Consider the following 21,980-nt stretch of genomic DNA (forward strand, 5'->3'; position numbering starts at 1 on the left):
CCAAATTTTGTTATTCATTCATAGTATTTGTGCATGGGAATCATGACAGCGATTATCAAAGTTACATTTTGTGCAAACGCTGATTAACGGGTCCTGCTAGTTATAAATGAAACAAACTCAAGATAAAACTGACAACTTTTTAATAAAAAAAATATTTGCATCCTCAACGTTGTTTCAAATTCTGTTTGTATGTCATTAAGAAAGGAAAAAGAAAAACTCTATGCCTGAAGGTGTCATGTTGTCGAAACTTATTTATTTAAAACAAAACATCTGCATTGTATTGAGATTTTGAACTGAGAAATTCACCTTTACACAAAGCTGGAAAAGGGGAAAATCTGTTTGTGTAATGTTTATACTCTGAATAATAAGATAAATTTCAAACTCGTACAATTTCCTAAATATTGATTTTATGAAAATGATTCTTAAATTCATTTAATTAAATATAATAGGGATAATTTAAGCAAATAAAAAAACTGCCTTGTTTTTGACGGGTAATTAAAAAATGAAAGCTAAAAGTCTAAGTAGTAAAGGAAAATTCTAAAATTTTTATTTACTACAAGGGCAGAGTTAGAATAAAAATCAGTTTTTAATGCGGGTAAAATCTGGATCCCCCCCCCAAAAAAAAGGTCACTGTGAATTAGAACAAAAATTAAAATTTCCTTGGTCCAAAAAGATTTCTCTTTCACTAACCAAGGACAGAAAAGATGAAGTATGGTATCAGAACAGATACTACATCTTGATCCTAACCAAAAGCCCAAGGATTATGTTCTTCATTAGTTCTAGGTATGACTTGAAAAGATATCCAATGGTGAGGTTCCATTTGGAGTTGTGGGGAATATGGAGTTGGCCTTTAGTTACCATTGCTCCCAGGTCCACATTGGTCAAACCTGTAAGGTATCTGGTGCTACCAGATCAGATTCAAGATATTAGCTTCTTGAGCAAAAATGCACCAAACATTATGGGCGATTGGGGACCGCCTGTGAATTTAATATTACCTTTGACACTTCCTCCTTTAGAGGAAGCCAATTTAACCTGCCCAGGGTGTATGCAACATGCACACACACACACACACACACACACTTCTTTATTGACTTGTATAACAATATTTTTGTCAATGTGACAAACTTTATTGAATTTCTATCTTTTCAGCGATCCTCACCTAAGAAGAACAATATGCAAGAGATGCTTCAGCCTCCTCGTTCCTGGAGTATCTGCTACTGTCAGATGCCAAAGTAAGTTTGTATTTCTATTTAAACATGTTTTTGTACTCTATATAATTAAATATTAATTTCTCTAATCAGCCAACACGATGGACAAGGGAGATAACTGTAAATTGAATTATTTCCCTTTACATGCAACCTTTTTTATTTCTCAACATCATTAATTTTATTATTGATATCCTCAAAATCTAGTTTTATTTCTAATAAATCATGTTACGGAGATTCAATGTTAGCTGTTGCAATAAATTTATAAAAACGGTAAAAGTTGTGTTTTTATATATTTTTTCGGCGATTAATAAAATTGCTCCAATGTTTAGACTTGCTTTCATCTAATAATTATTGCTTCCATTAGTAATACACACGGACGAAAAAACGCTTTGGATAATCACAGATTTCAAGGTAGTTCTACTAAAATAGCCATATTTTTTAAACCAAAGCACTTCAAGTCTTCAAATTACTACTGTTTTGTTCGGAAATGAATATACTTTCAAATGAATTAATAAATATGAATGTACATTATATATTTTAAGAGTTTTAAGCAAATAAAGTGATAAAAATGTGAACGTCATAAAATGGCGTTTTCGGTAAGGTTTTGTAATGACCCCCCCTGTTTTCTAAAGGTCCGTACCGTGATTGTATGAAGAATTTCGTCATGAAATTTGGGAACCAATTAGAAGAGGTGTTAATCTTAATACTGTCAAGTGTCCGAAATATTTTTGACCATTTCTTTTTTTGTCGTGTTAAAAATAAGATTTTAATATGACGAGTATTGAACATTTTGAAAAAAAAATTCTTCGGACACCCAGTAGTAAGTAAATCAATCTTTTTACTATCTTTATCAATTAAAAGTATTGTTTTATGTTGAGTAGGACCGCGGTAATTGATAATTTAAAAGGACCTACCCGAAAAAAAAAATTGTTTCTTTTTAATCGAATTTGGTCAAATGAAGTTTAAGCAGCAGCAGCAGCAGCTCCAGCCTGTAGAATCAGCCATAGCACAGTTGTAAACAAACACGCGTTCTTTAATTTTTATTCAAGAACGAATTAAGAAAAACATGAAAATATGAATATAAATGTTCTTATGTTTAATTAGAGCTATTTTGTTATCAGAATAACATTAGTTTAGAACTATTCGGTTTTCAGAATATATAATAACAACAATCCTAACCAATTCGGCATTATCTGTTGCAATTTCTCACAAATCTCGTCAAATTTAAAAACATGGTTAAAAAAACAAAAACTTTTGTAGATATATAGCTTGCATGCACTTTTATTCTTTAAATTAGTTTTGAACAGCGAATTAAAACAATGTTTTACTGCGAACAGCCACAAATGTTGTTTTTTTCAAAATCAAAATAAGTATCAAAATCTCGTTTATACATAGATTCGAAAAAGTTGTCAAAAAACAAATATATAACAAATAAATGTTATCAAAGGCAAGATAAGTTACTTTTCTACCAAACTGGATATTTTTTTTGTGTTTTTATTCAATGTAACATGTTTATTCAGCTCAAAAAAAATACAGTGTTTACCGTGGAAAATTAAAAATGGCGCCCGGCCCGACTCTCTTTGACACGGTAAGTTTGAGAAAAGGAGTTAAAAATAAAAAAAAAACTATACAAAATACTGTTAAAAACTCACCGAATATATGTCAGCCTATGTCACGGTAACATATATTGAGCGAGTTTCTAGCAGTATTTTGTCTACTTTTTTATTTTTAACTCTTTTCCCCAAACTTACCGTTTCAAGAGAGTCGGGCGCCATTTTAAATTTTCCAAAACATCGGTAAACACTGTTTTCAAGCTGAATAAACATGTTACATTAAATAAAAACACTAAAAAATTATCCAGTTAGGTAGAAAAGTAACTTGCTTTTGATAACATTTATTTGTTATATATTTGTTTTTTTGACAACTTTTTCGAATCTATGTGTATAGTAATACAAACCCTCAAAATCTATATCAATATTCTTGAAATTTTAAAAGCAGTTAGAAAACACATCAAACTACAATTAGGAAGCTTTTTATTTCGTTATTTTTTTTTCTACTTATTAAGCGAAAGATATTTTTACAACCTGCTCCAGCGTAGTATAAACGGCCTATGGAATTAACACCTTCAACCTCGAAAATAGAAATCAACAAATTTTTGAACGCTCTTTTTGAAAAAAAGCTCTCTTAACTTCACCTCTAATACAAATTATGTGTGGCAAGTCTCCTCCTAAAACACTCTTTAACCCTAACAATAACACTAAGTTCGAGTGGCAAGCCCCCCCCAACAAAATACCTCTGTAAGCCACATACAAGCATCTAAAACAAACAAACAAAAAATAGATCCTTCCTTAAAGAAAAATACACATAAAAATAAATTGGTTAACTGTCCTAAAATGCTAGAACGGCCAGGAAATGATGAATTATTTTACATTAAATTTTTGTGAAACTAACCGCTCCCCCCTCTAATATTGTTTTTGTTAGCTTTGTCTCTGTCAAGTTTTCAGTATGTTCACACATAATTTTCCTTAGCCCTACAATTAATTCAAAGTCCGAATGGCAACCCTCCCCATATTCTCATTGCATAGAAACCCTCTTAAAACTACACATAATCATCTTAAAAAAAAAAAAAAAAAAAAGCATGCATATTTTCCCATAGAAAAAAAAAACAGTTAACTGCCCTAAAATGCTAGAATGACCTGTAATAGGAAATTATTTTACATTCAATTCTAAAATAATTTGTTTATCTTTCATTAAAGTTTTTCATGGCATTTTATACATAATTTCCTAAAAAGGTAGAATTACATTTTGGAGGGTTGGTCAGAAGGAGTTGAGTGGGGTTAAACAGAAGGTGTTAATCTACAATAATACCAAAGAAATATTGCAATATATTCATTTTTAAATGGTCTTATGTTTAGATTTAAGTTTTTTGTACATAAAGCACATTACAATTCCTGGTGCTACCAGATCAGGCTGCCTATTGGCTTCCTGAGACGAAACGCACCTACATCGATTTCTGTTTTTGTTTTCTATTCTCTTTTGTAAAACTTAATCATGTTCTACAAAAACAAAATAAAAACAACAGCCCCCTCCCCTTCCCCCCTCCTTTTTTCCTTCTCTACTTCCCGGTTGACCCTGTCGGCAGGGCATTAGAATACGCCGACTGTTCCCCCTGCAGAGGGTAAAAGTCCCTCAACGGGGCTACCTGTTGGCCGTGGGTGGCAACCCGTGATGCCTAGGAAAAGGATCCTGGTGGCTGAGCAACCGATACCTAGGGAAAATAAAGGTACCTGTAGCAACACTCTACTTTGGCCTTGTACTAGGCTAGACGGGCGGTTGGAGAGGCCCGATCCAACCAATCGGCTAGTCATGTCAAGCCCTAACACTTACACTGAAAATGTCAATTATAACATCTAAATAAAATTAAAAAAAAAAAAAAAAACTTAATCCAAAGATAATACATTTCATTACTACAAACATAGACAAACCAGTTAAGTGTTAGAAGGCGATGGCAAGGGCCAATCAATTGATGAGACAAAAACCACACAACTGCTCCCTAACGAACGTTTCTATCAAACTGGGAAAGAAGAAACTAAAGGAGGAAACAGGAAATGATGGAACAAACTCAATCAATTGAGTATATCTCTTTTGTATCCCTGGGATGAAAGGGCGAATGGGTTTCCCCCCTTACATCTCCCAATTTCGGGCTCCGAGGAGGGTGGGGAGCAAGAGAGATGAAAATCTAAACAAACTTCTATGGATATAATAAACCCAAACAAAAAACCCAGAAATCAAAAAAATACTACAAAATCGAAAAGAACCCACTCTGACGTAACCAGCTCAGACAGTGAACAAGAATATAATTATGAAATAATTGATAAAGAAAAATATCCAAGATTCATAGTAATCGAAACCTTGGAAGGAAAAAAGATCAGCGATCTATCTCCATTCCTAATCGAAAAAATTCTGTCTCAAAACAGCAACCCAAAAACAGCAAAAAAAATGAAAAATGGCAATCTACTTGTCACAGTCGACAACTATAAAGACGCAAAAAACATCTTAGAGATGGAAAAATTCCATATCTATAAATGCAAAAGTTATGCTCACGAAAGACTAAACACATCAAAAGGTGTTATAAAAAGCCATGAATTAAGCTTGGCTACAGCAGAAGAAATAGAAAATGCCCTAAGAAAACAGGGAGTAATCGATCACGTCCGAATAAACATAAAAAGGAATGGTCAAACCATACCTACAAAAACCTACATACTAACTTTCAATACACCAAAAATTCCCAAAGAAATAAAAATCGGATACACAATAGAAAAAGTAGAACAATATATACCAGCCCCTCTGAGATGTTATAAGTGTCATAAATATGGACATAGCAGAGAAGCATGCAAAGGACAGAAAGTATGTGGAAAATGTGGCTTAAAAGAACCTAACCATACTGAAAGTGAATGCCCAAACGAAACAAAATGCCCAAATTGCCAAGAAAAACACCCAGCATACTCTAAAATATGCAAAATCTACACAAAAGAAAAAGAAATAGCCGAAATAAAATACAAACAAAATGTGCCCTTTCCTGAAGCAAGGAAAATAGCAAGCTCTCGAGAAAAAATAAACACTTACGCAGACATTACAAAAACTTCAAACCAAACAACCCAAAACCAAGACCTACTTAAACTAATCTCCGAACTCAAAAATTTAATTGAAACTTTAAAAACTAACCAAAACGAAAACAAGAAACAAATATCAGTATCTTTGAAAACTCAGTCAAATGACCTAAAACAAGTCCCAAAAAGCAAAAAAGAACCCGAACAGCAAAAACCACAAATAAACCGTGAAAGATCCAAATCACGTACAAGGACAAAAGCAGAAGATAAAAACACAATATCTGGAAAGATGGAAACAGAATGGGAAAACACAAATCCTCTTTCCAAAAACCAAAGTAAACAAAAAACAGAGACAATATTAATCGAAAATGAAAACAAATTTGAATTGATTGAAATCGAGAGTCACAGGAAAAAATCTAGCTCCAAAAACAGAACTGATCAGGAAGAGAAAATGGAGACTGAGGAACCAAGCAGTTCAAGTAAACACAAAGCAAAAACCACTCAAAACACAACAAACCAATAGAATAATAGATATAAAAACCTAAACAAAAACCAAACAGAAAAAAAAAAGGAAAAAAAATTAATAATTAAACGAACTTATGGAAATGAATAAAAACATCATACAGTGGAACTGCAGAGGCATAAAACCAAACTACGAAGAAATCAAACATATAATAGCACAATATGACCCCAGCATAATCGGCCTACAGGAAACTCTTCTAAAAGAAACGGACACCATCAACTTCAAAGGATACCACATCTACAATCAAACAAACAGATCACAAGCAGATAATCGACCCACAGGTGGCACTTCAATTATAATAAAAAAACAGATACCACATATAAAATTACAACTCCAAACAAACCTTCAAACAATAGCAATTAAAGTTACACTTCACCGACCAATAACCATTTGTTCAATATACATTCCACCTAAACATAAACTAAACAAAACCGAAATTGAAGATCTTATAACACAACTCCCCATACCTTTTATATTAATGGGGGACTTCAACGCCCATAACAAAATGTGGGGAAGTGAGAATATTAATCAAAATGGGAAAACCATTGAATCATTACTGGAATCACCCGAAGTAACTATATTTAATGACAAAACACACACATACCTTCACCCAGGCACAGGAACGACATCAGCTATCGACCTAACACTATGCTCCCCCACAATATTTATGGACTTCCAATGGGAGGTACATAACGACCAGTGTGGCAGCGATCACTTCCCAATTTTTCTCAAAACCCAAGAACCTACAACAGAAGAATCAAAACCAAAATGGCAAATTAATAAAGCTAACTGGACTGAATTTAGCAAACTTTGCACAAATCTAATTAATCAAGAAATAGTTAACAAACCAGATCCTATGTTAGCTTTCACCAATACACTAAACGAAATAGCAACCAAGACAATCCCAAAATCTTCCACCAAACCACACCCAAAATCAACGCCATGGTTCACAATAGAATGTAAGCAAGCAATAACCAACAGGAAAAAAATGCTAAAACACTTCAAACAACATCCTACAAAACCCAACCTTCAAAAATACCTACAAGCACGAGCAAAAGCACGCTATATTATAAAAAAAAGCAAAAAAGAAACCTGGCAAAACTATATTTCCAAATTGAACAACAACACGCCATCAAAAAAAACATGGGAAATAATAAGAAAAATAACTGGAAAAAAACTTGGAACACCAATAAATAATATAAATACACCAAATGGTAGACAAACTATAGACAAAAAAGAAATAGCAAACATAATCGCAAATGAATTCAGCCAAAACTCATCATCCAACCACTACTCCCCCAAATTCCAAAAATACAAAAACAACGCAGAAAAAGAAAAACTCAATTTCACATCCAATAACAAAGAATACTATAACACCTCTTTCACTATAACAGAACTAAAAAATGCAATTCATAAAAGTAAAGATACAACTACTGGTCCAGACGACATCCACTATCAATTTCTAAAACACATGCCAGACACATCTCTCAACATTCTCTTACAGATAATTAACAAAATATGGTGGACTAACAATTTTCCAAAACACTGGCTCGACTCCAATATCATCCCAATTCCTAAAACAGGAAAAGATCACTCAAACCCTATCAATTATCGTCCTATCGCCCTAACAAGCTGTATATGCAAAACAACAGAAAGGATGGTCAATACAAGACTAATGTGGCATTTAGAAAAATATAACCTCATTTCTACACACCAAAGTGGATTTAGACAAAATCAAGGTACTAATGACCAACTTATTCGGCTAGAAACATATATTCGTAACGGTCTAATAAGAAACCACCACGTGGTCTCAATCTTTTTTGATATCGAAAAGGCGTATGACACCACGTGGAGATATGGAATCTTGAAAGATATTCATAATATGGGAATCAGAGGAAACCTAGCAAAATTTATCCAAGAATTCCTATCCCACAGAACATTTAAAGTATGCTTAGGAAATACAACATCAGATCAACACACACAAGAAACAGGGGTACCACAGGGTAGCGTACTATCTGCCACCCTTTTTCTAATTAAAATCAACAGTATAATCGAAAATGTTAACATGGGATTCGAAAAAACACTATTTGTTGATGACTTTTCAATAACTTACTCATCACCAAATATGCCAACTATTGAAAGACAAATGCAACATTGCCTTAACAAAATAGACCTTTGGGTTAACCAAAATGGATTTAAAATGTCCAAAAGCAAAACCACATGTATCCACTTTTGTAGGAAACGAAAATACCACCTTGACCCACAGCTCAAACTAGATGGACAACCAATACCAGTAGTACAACACACCAAATTTCTAGGGATCATTTTAGACAACAAACTAAACTTCAAGGAGCACATTAACAAATTAAAACAAAAATGCTTAAAAGCAATAAATATCTTAAAAATAGTATCAAAACTAGATTGGGGAGCAGATCAAGCTACAATGCTCAAAATATATCGCTCACATATCAGATCCAAACTGGATTATGGTTGTGCCATATACAGCTCTACTTACAAATCCTACAAAAACAAACTACTAACAATACAGAATCAAAGTTTAAGACTCAGCCTGGGAGCCTACCGAACTTCTCCAATGGAAAGCCTTCATGTAGAAGCCCAAGAACTACCCCTGCACTTAAGATGGAAAAAACTAGCGTTACAATACGCAACAAAACTACAAACCAACCCCGAAAACCCAACATACAAAACTACCTTCAACTTACAATGTACAAACTCTTATTCAAGGAAACCAAAAAGTATACCCTCCTTTGGACACAGAATTAAAGAAATAATACATCAAATCAATGAAAACCCCGACAATATAATTACTCAGAAAACAAATGACAGACCCCCATGGACATTACACAAACCAGAAACCGACATAACACTTACTACTTACAAGAAAAATATTACAAATAATATAACAAACAGAAGCAACTTTGGAGAACTAAGAGAAAAATATGCAGAATACATAGAAATATACACCGATGGGTCTAAAACTATAAACGGAACAAGCGCAGCATGCACAGATGGACAAAATCAATATCAAATAAGACTGCCCAACGAGGCTTCAATATATACAGCCGAACTGCAGGCCATCAAAATAGCTCTCAAACACATCAAAGACATCAACGAACAAAAAGCCATAATATATACAGACTCCCTATCCTGTATCATGGCCCTTGAAGTAAAATCTAAACATCCTTTTATCACAGAAATTATACAAGAATACAATGAAATAACCGAAAAAAACAATAAAAAAATTATAATAGCCTGGATACCAAGTCATGTCGGCATCCCAGGAAATGAAAAAGCAGACAAACTGGCTAAAGAAGCCACAAACCACCAAATGGAAAAAATTAAAATACCACACACAGACCTAAAAAGAAAAATCAACGAATATATAGAAAACATGTGGCAAGAGGAATGGAACAAATGCACTGCAAACAAATTGCATGAACATCAACCAATAATTAAAAACGAAAAACAAAAAATTTTTAAAGGAAGAAGAGAAGAAATTGTACTAAACCGAATAAGAATCGGACATACAAAATTAACTCATTCCTACCTAATCAAAGCGGAGGAAACACCAAATTGCACACTCTGCAATCAACAACTAACAATTAAACATCTACTGACAGAATGTAGAAAACACAAACACACTCAGAAGAAATATTTTAAAACAACAAACATTAGAAAAGTGTTCCAGGAAGTGGAACCCCAACAAATCATAAACTATTTAAAAGAAACAAATGTATTCAAACTCCTATAAAGCAAACAAGTAAAATTCAGTTTAGAAAAACAAATCTCTTACAACTAAAACAATTTATCAGAAAACCTAAAACATCTTGCTTCAAAAGATAAAATTTTTCAAGAAACTTAAAAAATTTTTACAAGAAACTGAAAATCTATTATACCAACAAAACTTTTTTGGCATTAAATGACTCTTAGAGGTTGAAATGCCGTTAAACAAATACACTCACTCACTCACTCACTCACTCACTCACATTACAATTCAACTTTGAGTTCTCCAACTTCTTTTCTGTTTATGGATACATGGCATTTTTAAGGAATTGCTGCATATTTATGCACATTTACTGCAGATTTTTTGGAAACCATAAACTTTGGGAGATTTTCAGTTGCATATTCTGATTCCTTGTACAAAAATACACTTATATGGTAAATTTCATTTCTTAGTCTTGTGTCTTAACAAAGATATGACATTTTTACTGAAAAAGTAGTGTAAAAAATGTGACGAAACGCATATGGTCTTAAAGAGGGAAAAATATCCAAACGTGTGAGGCACAAAAATAGCCATAACTTCCTTAATTTTAATCAGATTTAAAAAATTTAAAAAGATTCTTTCTTAGCTCATCAAGCTCTTTCTATGCATACCAATATTGAAATATTTCAAGCTATTTCAATTTTTTCATGTGTATTGCTACTTCCATTATGAAGTATTTTCATTTACAGTAATTTGACGCGATACATTTGAAAGGATTTTTCATTTGTTTAAACCCTGCATTTTTAGTTATAGACTAAAAATTGGATGACAGCAAATTTTCTAATTTCCAACAAACTTTGTCACATAAGAAAATTAATGTAACTCCTCTTCAAAAACACCACCACAATGACCAACACCAAATCTCAACGTCAATGTTCTCTCTGTTGTCAAAAATTCAATTACTTGTCTTCAATTTGTCCTTGAAGTATGCAGATAAATGCATCCTAAAAAAAAAAAATTCTATCAAGTTTTTTTTTTTTTTTCTTGCACAAAAAATCATGTGCAAAATGGTCAACCTGGTTGTTTTTTTTTTGTTTTTTTTTTTTGTTTTTTTTACTATGTTTTTCAAAAAATCTTTAATTCTTTGTATACATTAAAACAGGGTTCATACAGACTTGAAAAAGTCCTTAAATTTTGAATTTTGACATAAAAATAATCTGGTTTGACAAGATGCACCCAAAGATGTGAGTTTATATCTGGTGAAACGTGAACATGACACTCGATGAGAACAGTAGTCCGATGAATCCAAATAATACGAATGACAAATCCTCATCTCAAAAATTCAGTAATAAAAAGAATAGTTCAAATGATCAAGAATAATCATTAAGATTTGGATTGTGTTACTGTTGTCATCGTCACAATGTTATTCTCACAATGTTTCTGCTGATGTAATCTCCAGCATTATTTGTATTTTGTCGAAATTGAAAATCAAGTTTGACACTTAAAGAAGGTTGGTGATTCCATGGGCCTAAATGTTGTAATGACAACATCCAAGATAACAAGGTTGAATAATCCAAATACAACTTGGCAATTCTCATCTCGAAAATTTAGAAACATTAAAATTTAACATTTTTTTTTTCCCCCTCGCAACTCTAAGAAAATTAACGTTCAAAAAATTTTTTTAATTTATCGACAAAAAATGAAATATTTTCAAAATCTGCATTTTCAGATAAAATCTAACGCAATACTCATTTCCTGTTTTCTTGCAGAAAATCGCGAGAAGCACACGGTGGTGACCTGTTTGGATTGCGGATTAGTCAAGAGATTTCTATGGCGTCCTGACCATCAGTTGTGGCAAGATAATCCTGCTTCATGGTTGAATCCTCCACAGTCGTCAAAAGCGCCGACTGTAGAGGAACAGTTATAGAGCATCTTAAAATGTGAACAAATATATGAACCGTTTGCTGTGCGCATTGAGTTCTCGTTGACTGATTGCACACTCACGTGCGTTGGTTCCGTCTGAAATTTCCCATCAAAACTTGTTTCTACAATGATTTGTCCAGGAGGCTGAACACACTACAAAGAGGACTGGCCGAGGGCAGCCAATGTTGAGCAGCGACAGATCTTTCATTAGTTAAATCTGTCATGTGACGAAAGCATTAAGTTGGAGGATTTGCTGAAAGTTATCCTAAGGAACAAATCTTTGACACTGGTTCAGTTAAATAGACCATTCATCCTCTAGAAAACCATTGCAGAAGCATTATTTCTTGAATCGCAGGAATGTTGACTGGCTAAGGAAAACTTCTAAACAAGTGAATAGACAATGCTGTACGGAGTGGTATTCGAAGACAGTTGGTCTAATGAACTGTGAGGACTTGAGAGGGAGTCTGCAAAATAGCAGGAAAAGTTTGATCCCTGAGAAGAAAAATGTTAAAGAAACGGTGAAAGAGAAGGAAACTTTTTTTGTTTCTCTGCCGCTGAATTTTTCGCTTTGGACACCATTAAGAAGGATCCTTTTGTACAAATGACCAAAAAGTCTTGGAATTTTGATTATGCATGACCACAGGAATTACTTTGGCCACATTCAATGTATGAATGTTGAACCATAAAAACTGAAGAGAAATGCATTACAGAATCTCCATTGATAACCATTTTTGGTCTCCCAACAAAGGAGGGATTGCACTTAATAATTCACTTCTGTTTACTTTGGGGTTTTTGAAATTTTGCACAAACTTTAGTCATGGTGAAAGTAAATTTTTACCAGAACAAATTTTCCAGGATAATTCTAGTTTTCCTCCTGATGGGCAGTATAGGGGTAAAATTGCACCAAAATCGTTTGTTTGTTTCCACTTTTCTCAATAACCATGCCTTGGATTTTTTTTTTAAATTTTGCACAAACATTAGTCATGGTGAAAGTAAATTTTTCACTCGTATAGGGGGATCCTGCATGCTCAACTTGTTGAAGTCAAAGTTTACTTTCCTTGTAATTTCAAGATGAGGAGTTCATAAAAGCAGTGTCGGACAAATATGCAGCTGTTAACCAGAGTAAAAAAAAAAAAGAGCCTTGAATGTGGTGTTCGGTTCAAATTCCAGGACAATTGAGGATGAGGTGATTTCTTCTTTCCCTACAACCTCACAATCACAAGAGATTCTGCTAGTCTCTCTCTCTCTCTAATCTATCGTTATTTCCATAAAAAGTTCTTAACTCCAGTCTTTGATTTCTCATTGGAAGAAAATCTCAGCAAAACTCTTCTTTCTATCACAACAACAAAGACTTTCTCCTTTCATGTGACTAGCGTTGGATAGAATTTCCATCAACAGGTAAAGGCTCCCAACCTGTAGGATACATTACTTCAAGACTGCTTCCCTTTTAATTGCAACATGATCCTCTCTAAATCCAATATCCACAAATTCTTATGGACACCTCCTCCATCACCAAATGCAGTTCACATCATTCATCAATTTTACTACGCATAGTTTTCCGCGTCTTTCAGATGGCAATTATTTGTCTCACTAATCCTTATCCCCAAGTGACTCTTGGCTTTGATAAGTGGTAACCCCAATAAAAAAAAAAAAAAAAAAATGTGCATGTGCCAAACAACATGTTGGCCCTATAGAACTAGTGTCATTGAAGCTTTGGTTAAGGAAGGACGATATTCTAGTCAATGGTACGTCAGAAGTATCCTCCAGCACGATGAAGTAGGGGAAGGCTTTATCCTTGTTATTGTCGGAGTCTGTCTTAGATTTTATATGCAGTCTCTAGGTTGTGTTTTTATTCATAAGGTTAGAAGGTTCATTAGCTGTGCTCCTCACCCGCCTCTGAGTTCCTTATGGAAAAGAAAAATGAGGGGGTAAATCCATTCACCTCGGTTTTCCAGGGCTACATGGCTGGCATACTCAAATGTGGGGAGGATTCCAAGCATTCATAATATGTAGTTATGCCCACCCAAGAATGGGCTTTTTCCCCTATTTTTATTACTTTTTTCAACAAACCTTTTCTTGGTATTAAATGACTCCTAGACGTTGAAATGATGTTAAACTAACCCTAACTCTAACCCTAACTCACTCACTTTGTTTCATCATGATGTGATACAAGAGTCGAAAAGTGGGATTTGAAAAGCCAACACCCTAGAGGAAGAGCACTCTCGCCTGCAAAATATGTCTTGGCAGCCACGTCAGCTTTTTATGGAAGGTGCCTCTCAGCTGATAAGCAATAAACTAACACCTTCTGGGAAGATGGACTTCCTCAAACTGCACAGGACCAGAGGCATACCTCAGTTGATCAGAATGGATTAGACTCTGTTGGCTTTTGCACCAAGGAAAAATAACTACAAAGATTGCATACATTGAAGAATCTGAATAACAATTTTTTTCTTTCCAGCAAACGTTATGTTTTGATCGAATGGTGTTGGATTTCTTGTCAGTAAGTCATTTTTATCGCTTTTGTTGACATGAGTTCATAACAAAAATTTAAGTGTTTGTTAGATGAAAGTTACAAAAAGTATCGTTGAAACAAACAAAAAAAAAAACGAATATACAAAAAAATGTCCATAAATTCTATGTGCACATTAAAATATTTATAACTTTATTTGTAAAAAGAATCTGATTTGGAACAATTCATTGTACACACAAACAGGGTATCCATAGTTTGTGTGCAATTTTAAAATTGTTTCAAAATCAAATTCTTTTTATTTATATATATATATATATATATATATGTGTGTGTGTGTGTGTATAAAATATGGAGGAGTACAGCAGCAACTAATATAAAAATCAGAAAACTAGATAACTCAATGCAAACATTTTTTTTTTTTTAATAAAAAAACCTTTTTTAATTATTTAAATTAAATTTTTGGCTTAACAAAACTTCAGTATGATGTACATTTAAAATTTTTTTTATATATATAGATCTTATAGCATTGTTACTGAATGAATATATATATATATATGTATATATATATATATATATATATTGGTGTGTTAATTTTATGAGGTTGGAATTATAGGGTGGTGCTCTATGTAGGCAGACCAGTTTTTATTATTGTTTATTAATTTCTTATACATTTTGTTGAACTTATTAGTTTGTATTTGTATTGTACCTGAATTAGTTTCTTTGTATGTATTTTTATCTCGCAAGACTTGAAATATTTTATTCTTGTACTCTGTTGTTTCCATAATTACAACACCGCCACCTTTGTCTGCAGGTGTGATAATGATACATATATATAATCTCCAGTATTTACTTCAACAGTGCTCAATATGTGAGTAGAGCTCAGTAGTTGTATGAGAATATATTTATTACAAGTAAGCTACATTTAGCCTGACAATTTCTACTTACTTGCAATAAATACATTTCCATACATATTGAATGTAATAATGCTACATTTATAATTATACATATAATTATGAGATATTTTTTTTTTATATTGAATGCGATAATGCTACATTTAAAGGCATCAGTGAAAAATATAAAAACCAATTATAATTGAGATATTTTCTTTTCTTTTTTTTATCCCCCAAAAATTAAACATTTAAATCCAAATAGTTTTTTTTAGTCTTTTTTAGACATTTTTTTTATCATTGTTGAAATTTATGAGCGTTGTCATCAAAGATACACAATTTCTTCTGGTATTAGTTTTTAAAAGTCTGGATCATGTTCACACATTTGGATTTAGGGGCAAGGCTTGTAAAGATGCATGGACAGCCATATTGGCAGTTCCCGATAGGGTTGCCTCTGGCGATTAGCAATAAACTAAACCGCTTTTCAAGAGAAGAACGGAAAGCCTTGAAGGGTTGATCTACTAAAACTGTAGAGGACCAGAGACATCTTGGTAAACAAGAAATAAACCATCTCAACAATGAATTCTGTTGGCTTTGGTGCTGAGCGAAAAGCACAAAAATAGGAGAATTTGAATAACAATTTTTTTGTTCTTTCCAGCAAACGATACATCTCTCTCGAATGTTTGATTTCACAAAGCAATGCTTTTAAATGTATTACTATTGCATTCAGCACGTACGCATCTCGTTTTCTATGTTTTTCACATATGATGGTTAATAAATCGAAGGCTATGACACCACAAAAAATAATAGAATAGTGGACTTTAGATTTTTGAAGAGGAGAAATATCATTGAAATATATAAATAATATTAGACACCATATTATTGATTGAAAATGGTGCAATAGGTAAATGTAAAATCCTTCTATTTTTATAATATTTATTATCTGCTTTATTTTTCTTTCAGCTTACATGGTATCTTCAATCTTATACCGCATTGTCATAGCCTTCGATATTCAAACAAACTACAATATTTGTGCAATTATTTAGTATAAATTTTTATTCATACAAGCATATCTAACTACATGTGGACATTTCTACTAAAACCTATAACTGGCTAAAACTTTGTCAGGCAAAAATATTTTTTGCTTGAAGTTTCAACCTGTTTTAGATTATGGTTCAATCATGTATGCACATATGTAGCTAGAAATATAATTTCTAAAACTCACTGTTTGTCTCCATATTTTCAAATGTGATCTCTTTCGAAACTAAAAGTCGCAAAGCAGCGCTAGGGGCCTTAAATGATTAGATGTTTTTTTTATGGGTCCTTAGCCGGTTAAAATAGTTTTTAAGGATCTCAAAAAGGGTTCAAAATGAAAAAAATTGTTATACATTTTGTACATTCATCTTTATTTTTGATCAGTTTATTTTTGATCGGTTTATTTTTGATCGGTTTATTTTTGATCGGTTTATTTTTGATCGGTTTATTTTTGATCGGTTTATTTTTGATCGGTTTATTTTTGATCGGTTTATTTTTGATCGGTTTATTTTTGATCAGTTCATATGCTTGTTATTCAATTTGAATGCTTCAGTTTTGCTTTCAGTTTTGATTCTAATTTTTTTTTTTTTTTTTTTTTTTTTTTACTTTTACTTTGAAATCATGACTCTATAATAATAAATACGAAATCTGAACAAATTGAAATATCATATTTAAACATTTTATGACTGGGCCCCCCCCTAGTGTGTGTGTGTGTGTGTGTGTGTGTGTGTGTATATATATATATATATATATATATATATATACATACATTATTACGAATTCGTATTAAGAAAAAAAATGCAAACAAAAATAACAATACATTCATGGAATACAACTGGACCTTAAAACACATAGGCCTTGGATTCGATACACCTTGCTGAAATAAAAATATGGGAGACTCTTCCAAAACCGGAAATATACAGTAGACGAATGAACAGCGTATGAAAATAACGAAACGCGACACGCAATGGTAACTTTCAAAGTTAAATTTTATTATAAAACACTAAACTACGGTAGAGAGGGGATGAGGTTGAGTAAAATAAAAGAAACAGATTACAAGGGTGTGGAAGGGGTGTCTTTGTCTACTATCCGAAGATGCCAACGAGAAATATATCAAAACAAAAAAAAGTCTCTTCAGTCCAGACAAAATGATGGCAAAATGAATTCGTTGATGCAATATATGAGAGAGGTGGTAACTCACGGTTTTTATGTTTCTTTTCTCTTTTTGTTTACTTTTAACTTTCAAAGTGAACTTTAATATCCGTCCCTCCAGATTAAAACACATATACATAGTTTGCCGCTTGTTGCGGCCAATGTTACCTCAGTTTGCCGTTTATCGCGTCCTTTCGTTGTTGGAGTTTCTCCCAGGCATTATCTCCTTCGACGGTTTCAAGCAGCTCCTTTGCTTTTCTATCGCTGCCGGGTGGGAATTTCGCATACCCGCTTGGCGCACCTATCAAGCAGTACCAAAAGGTCTCTCTTCCTCTTTTTTTCCTCCCTCTCTCTGTCTCCCTTTTCTCTTCTTAGTACATTTCTTAGCCCTTTCTTTTCTTGTTGCTTAGTGACTAACTAGGGTTATAAAATGGGTTTCTGAGCAAATGACCGGGTCATCAGCCACCTGCTAGCCTGTGTACTAGCCGCCTCTCACACCCCTCTCTTCTATACTCACTGTCTCTTTCTCTCTCTTTTGGAAATCGTGTTCATTTTGCCTTTGATTAAAATAATAAAATAACAAAAAAAAAACAATACATTTCTCGTTGGCCTGAAATTAAATATTTCAATTTTTAATTAAATATCTAATCCAATTTATGAGTTACGTCACTATATATATATATATATATATAAACTTGAATTTGTCTTTTTTTTTTTTTTTTTAGCTCTGACATGATATACTCAGTCATAAAACGAATTAAGCGTAATAGTGAAATGAAACCAATCATCTAATAAGAAACCATAAAAAAATGAATATTTTTCAAAGAAATATGCAAATTAGTTAACCTTCATGAAGTAACGTGCATATCCATGACTGAGTATATTAAGTGTTTTAATTTTTAAACAGAAAAAGTAGCCTTTTAATATCAATGTCATTAAAAAAAATTTAAAAACTGAAGTTTATAGACTTTTATTTTTAAATGCCCTTTTTTTATTCTGTATTTAAGTTTTTGTTTTCTTGGAATTTTGCCAATGTGTTATTGAATAGAATGTATATTTATTTTCCTCAGCAGTAAATTTAATCAGCTTTGTTCCAGGCAGCTCCTTAATTATTAACTTCCGCTTTTGGGAAGCAGTTTAAAAAAAAAAAACATTAAAAAAAATAACTAAACACGAACTATAAAATAAAAATTTAAAAAAATTAATATTTGAAAGAATCCAATACAAAAACTTAATTAGATCCCTCCTAAATTGTTGGCATGTTCTATTGTTTTTTTTTTTTTTTTTTTTTGGAAGCAACTTATCAAAGCCAGTTTCGGGCAAATTTTAAAAGTTAACGTATGTATATTTTTATAGTCACAGATTTATTTTATATTGTACGTTTACTAATAATTGTTGATAAAAAATTTTGTGTTAAAAAAAAAAATATATATAAATTTTGTGTTCTACAAGACTGCATTGCTGTAGTCTTCAAACAATTCTTTTCATAAATTTTATTTTAAAAATATAAACTCTATTGAACGAAAAATTTTATCCTCGTGAAATGAAGTAAAAATCCGGAAATTAAATAAAGTGACAAAATTAATATCAAATTTCATTTTTTTTTTTTTTTTTTTTTTTTTTTACATGGGGGGGTCACCACTTATTAAATTAATTTACAAATTATTTCTGTTTGTTAAAATTCTTTATATTTTGATTTTACTATAACTTTATAATTTCTGTATCCATCAACTAGCTTTCCTATTTTATTAAAAGTACTCATCTTTTGTGGCTATACTCTTTTTATTTAACAAGCTTAGTAAAAATTGTTTAATAGACCGTAATATAATACTTCTCGGTGTTGCACAAGAGCATTGCTTCAAGGCTGGGGAGTAGTTGCCACACTTGGGCTACTAAGGCTGTTTTAATTCTTATTCTCTCTCTAAAGGAGCTTCTGTGTGCATCTCGTCTCTGCTTGAATGTTCTCTGAATCATGTAACCTTGAGGGGGCAATTATCTTTAAGCCTGCAAGAGCAACCAGAGCTTTCTCTTATTATCTGAGATGATGGTCTTTATGAATAGGGTGGTGGAGTAGCTAATTTTAATTGCATTTCTATTATAATATGTCTAGAAAAAGTAATGAGTGATTGTTTTCCGTTTCATAGAACTTTATGGAGGGTTCAATTGAGTCTAATTTGTCTTTAATGTTAACTATGTACGTGTTTTCAGGGGAAAAAAAAATTAAAATGTCAATGTATCTAAAATATTCTGAGTTTGAAGGTAATCTAGATAAGTACAGATTACTTAATAGCATGTCGCAATGACCAAGGGGTCAGTAGGCACCAGAGCCAAATGTTCCGACTTCGACTCCAGCCAATGGCACCCAAGTCGTATTCCCCCTAAAATTTTGAAATTACTGTTCGAGTTCAAATTTGTCTTGAAAAGTTACATGATCGGGTCACACTGTCGAGGATGCAGGGGTTGTAGTTCTTGGCGATCAGTAATCTGGCGAATGAACGAGGGAGTTTCTTGGGGGTTCCCTTCTCTGTAGTGCCCTATTCGGTGGGGATCTGATGATGTCACTGGAGAGCTGGGGGCAGATGACCCTCATTATGTGGCTGAGTGGGTCTTGGGGTTGTTACATGCTGTGGGGATGAGCCAGCCAAAATTGGCTTGCCTTGTGGAGCTGGCGTGGGTTTATGTTGGGAAGCAGGGCTAGCCGGTAGGTTTTGAGTAGGGTAGTGAGAGAGGCCCAGGAGACAAGATGATTTGGCTCCCCTCTCCACTACTCGCATGTACCGATGAAAGAACTGCCTGTTTCTGAGTGTGACATGTCCAAAACTGTCAACTCGTATCATGTATTGATGGAATTGACAAACTTCGATCACAGCCCCAGTTTTGCCCCAATTGTTTTGGTAGGGCCCCACTTGATTTTGAATTCGGGCGGTGTCCCCAACTTTGAAGGAAGGGGGCAGGTTGAAGAAAACCAAACAAATTACAATAAGCTCACCTTAAAAACTTCAACGTAAATTTTTTATTAAAGCAAAAAAGCTCCATGTTGCAAAAGATGCATCCTCTTCAGCTATCTGCCACGATGGGCGGGTAACGTCGCCGAAGGGATAATAGTTTGTCTTCGATAAAGGCTGGATAAAAAATTCCGCTGACAAAGAAATGCGCAGGTTGAAATGTTGAGATATCTTCCAAGATGGATACAGCTAGTCGAGCATCCACGTGGTGTCCCTTTTGAGTCAGTTCAATGGCAGACAAGGCAGGTCAAACCGTAGACCTTAAATTCGTCTTTGATAGACATTAATTTGTAGCACAAGCGTGCAAATATATAAATTCACATAAGGGCATTGGTAATTGCAAATGATAATATTCTGCCCCACATTTGGACATTAAAACGTCTCGAAGTAACAAAGTACTTTTCGCTGCTCCGAGCGAGAATTCCAGTCCATCCAACTCTGCATTTCTTTAAAATTCTGATCTGAAAGGATAATTTTGGCACCAAGAACATTCTCAGCTGTTAATTATAACATGTTATTTGATTGGTTTAAACAAATCCGTAGGTGGACAAACTGTCCAATAAGGAGCTTGCTTACTTCTGCAGAATTTCTTACACACTGCCAAGGAAAGGAAGAAAAAGTAATGGATAATCATTACTTTTTTAAACAAGATAATGATGTATTTTAAAGAAATGTCAATAAGTGACGGGTAAGAAATTTGTCTCGAGGGACTTAATATTAATACAAATACTTAGTAATACAAATACATTAATAAATTAACATTAATGGCTACATATGTGCATACATGTTTCTGTAATCACCCGCGTTGGGGGATTACATCTTCAGGCCAAGAATTACCGTCGAAAACTGATATTTCAATCAAAAAACATTTTCCTATTTCGTTTGTAAAGTTAGAATGTAACCTGGGTGGGAGTCATAACTCGGTGAGAGTTCATGCTGTTCGTTTTATTTTACTCACACACACGCACTGAAACTAGGCAATAACTATAACTACGCAAGAATAAAATTAAAATAAGGTAAATAAAACAAATAAATAAAAAATAAAAATAAAAGATAAAAAATAAAAACAAATAAACAAAAAAAATAAGAATAAACATAAAACCTCGAAAGTTATCTAAACTCCACATGTACATATATATATATTAACTAGCAGGGGTTACCCGGCGTTACCTGGGTGATCGGCCCCCTTCCCACTCCGAGGGGTAACAAAAAAAGTCACCCCTCTGGATTTACATGCTTGGTGCCGGCCTCCCCCCTTCAGGGAGAGATAATCCCCAACCCCACCTTCAGGGAGGAGGGTGCCTGGAGGCGTCTCCCCCCCCCCCCCAAGGAAAAAAAGTCACCTCCTGGCCTCTTTGCCCCCCACCCTTGGGGGGGACACCGGCTCCCTCCTTTGGGGGGAGAAACTGCCAAGCTCCCCCCTTTCGGGTGAGAAAATGCCAG

The 21,980-nt window shown here is 33.6% G+C and overlaps 1 protein-coding gene across 1 annotated transcript in view; it reads left to right on the plus strand.

The window, feature by feature from the left end:
- Positions 1-12,349, plus strand: part of LOC145294142 (ribonuclease P protein subunit p21-like) — a 32,464-nt gene extending 20,115 nt beyond the window's left edge. The window contains exons 3-4 of the mRNA XM_080141247.1: positions 1,150-1,232; positions 11,835-12,349. Coding sequence (XP_079997373.1) covers positions 1,150-1,232; positions 11,835-11,992 — 241 coding nt within the window. The 3' untranslated portion in view covers positions 11,993-12,349. The remainder of the gene's footprint in view (positions 1-1,149; positions 1,233-11,834) is intronic.
- The last annotated feature ends 9,631 nt before the right edge of the window (positions 12,350-21,980 follow it).

This window comes from Euprymna scolopes, chromosome 15 (assembly GCF_053919585.1).
Source record: "Euprymna scolopes isolate OS-2025 chromosome 15, ASM5391958v1, whole genome shotgun sequence".
Classification (NCBI taxonomy): Eukaryota; Metazoa; Mollusca; class Cephalopoda; order Sepiida; family Sepiolidae; genus Euprymna; species Euprymna scolopes.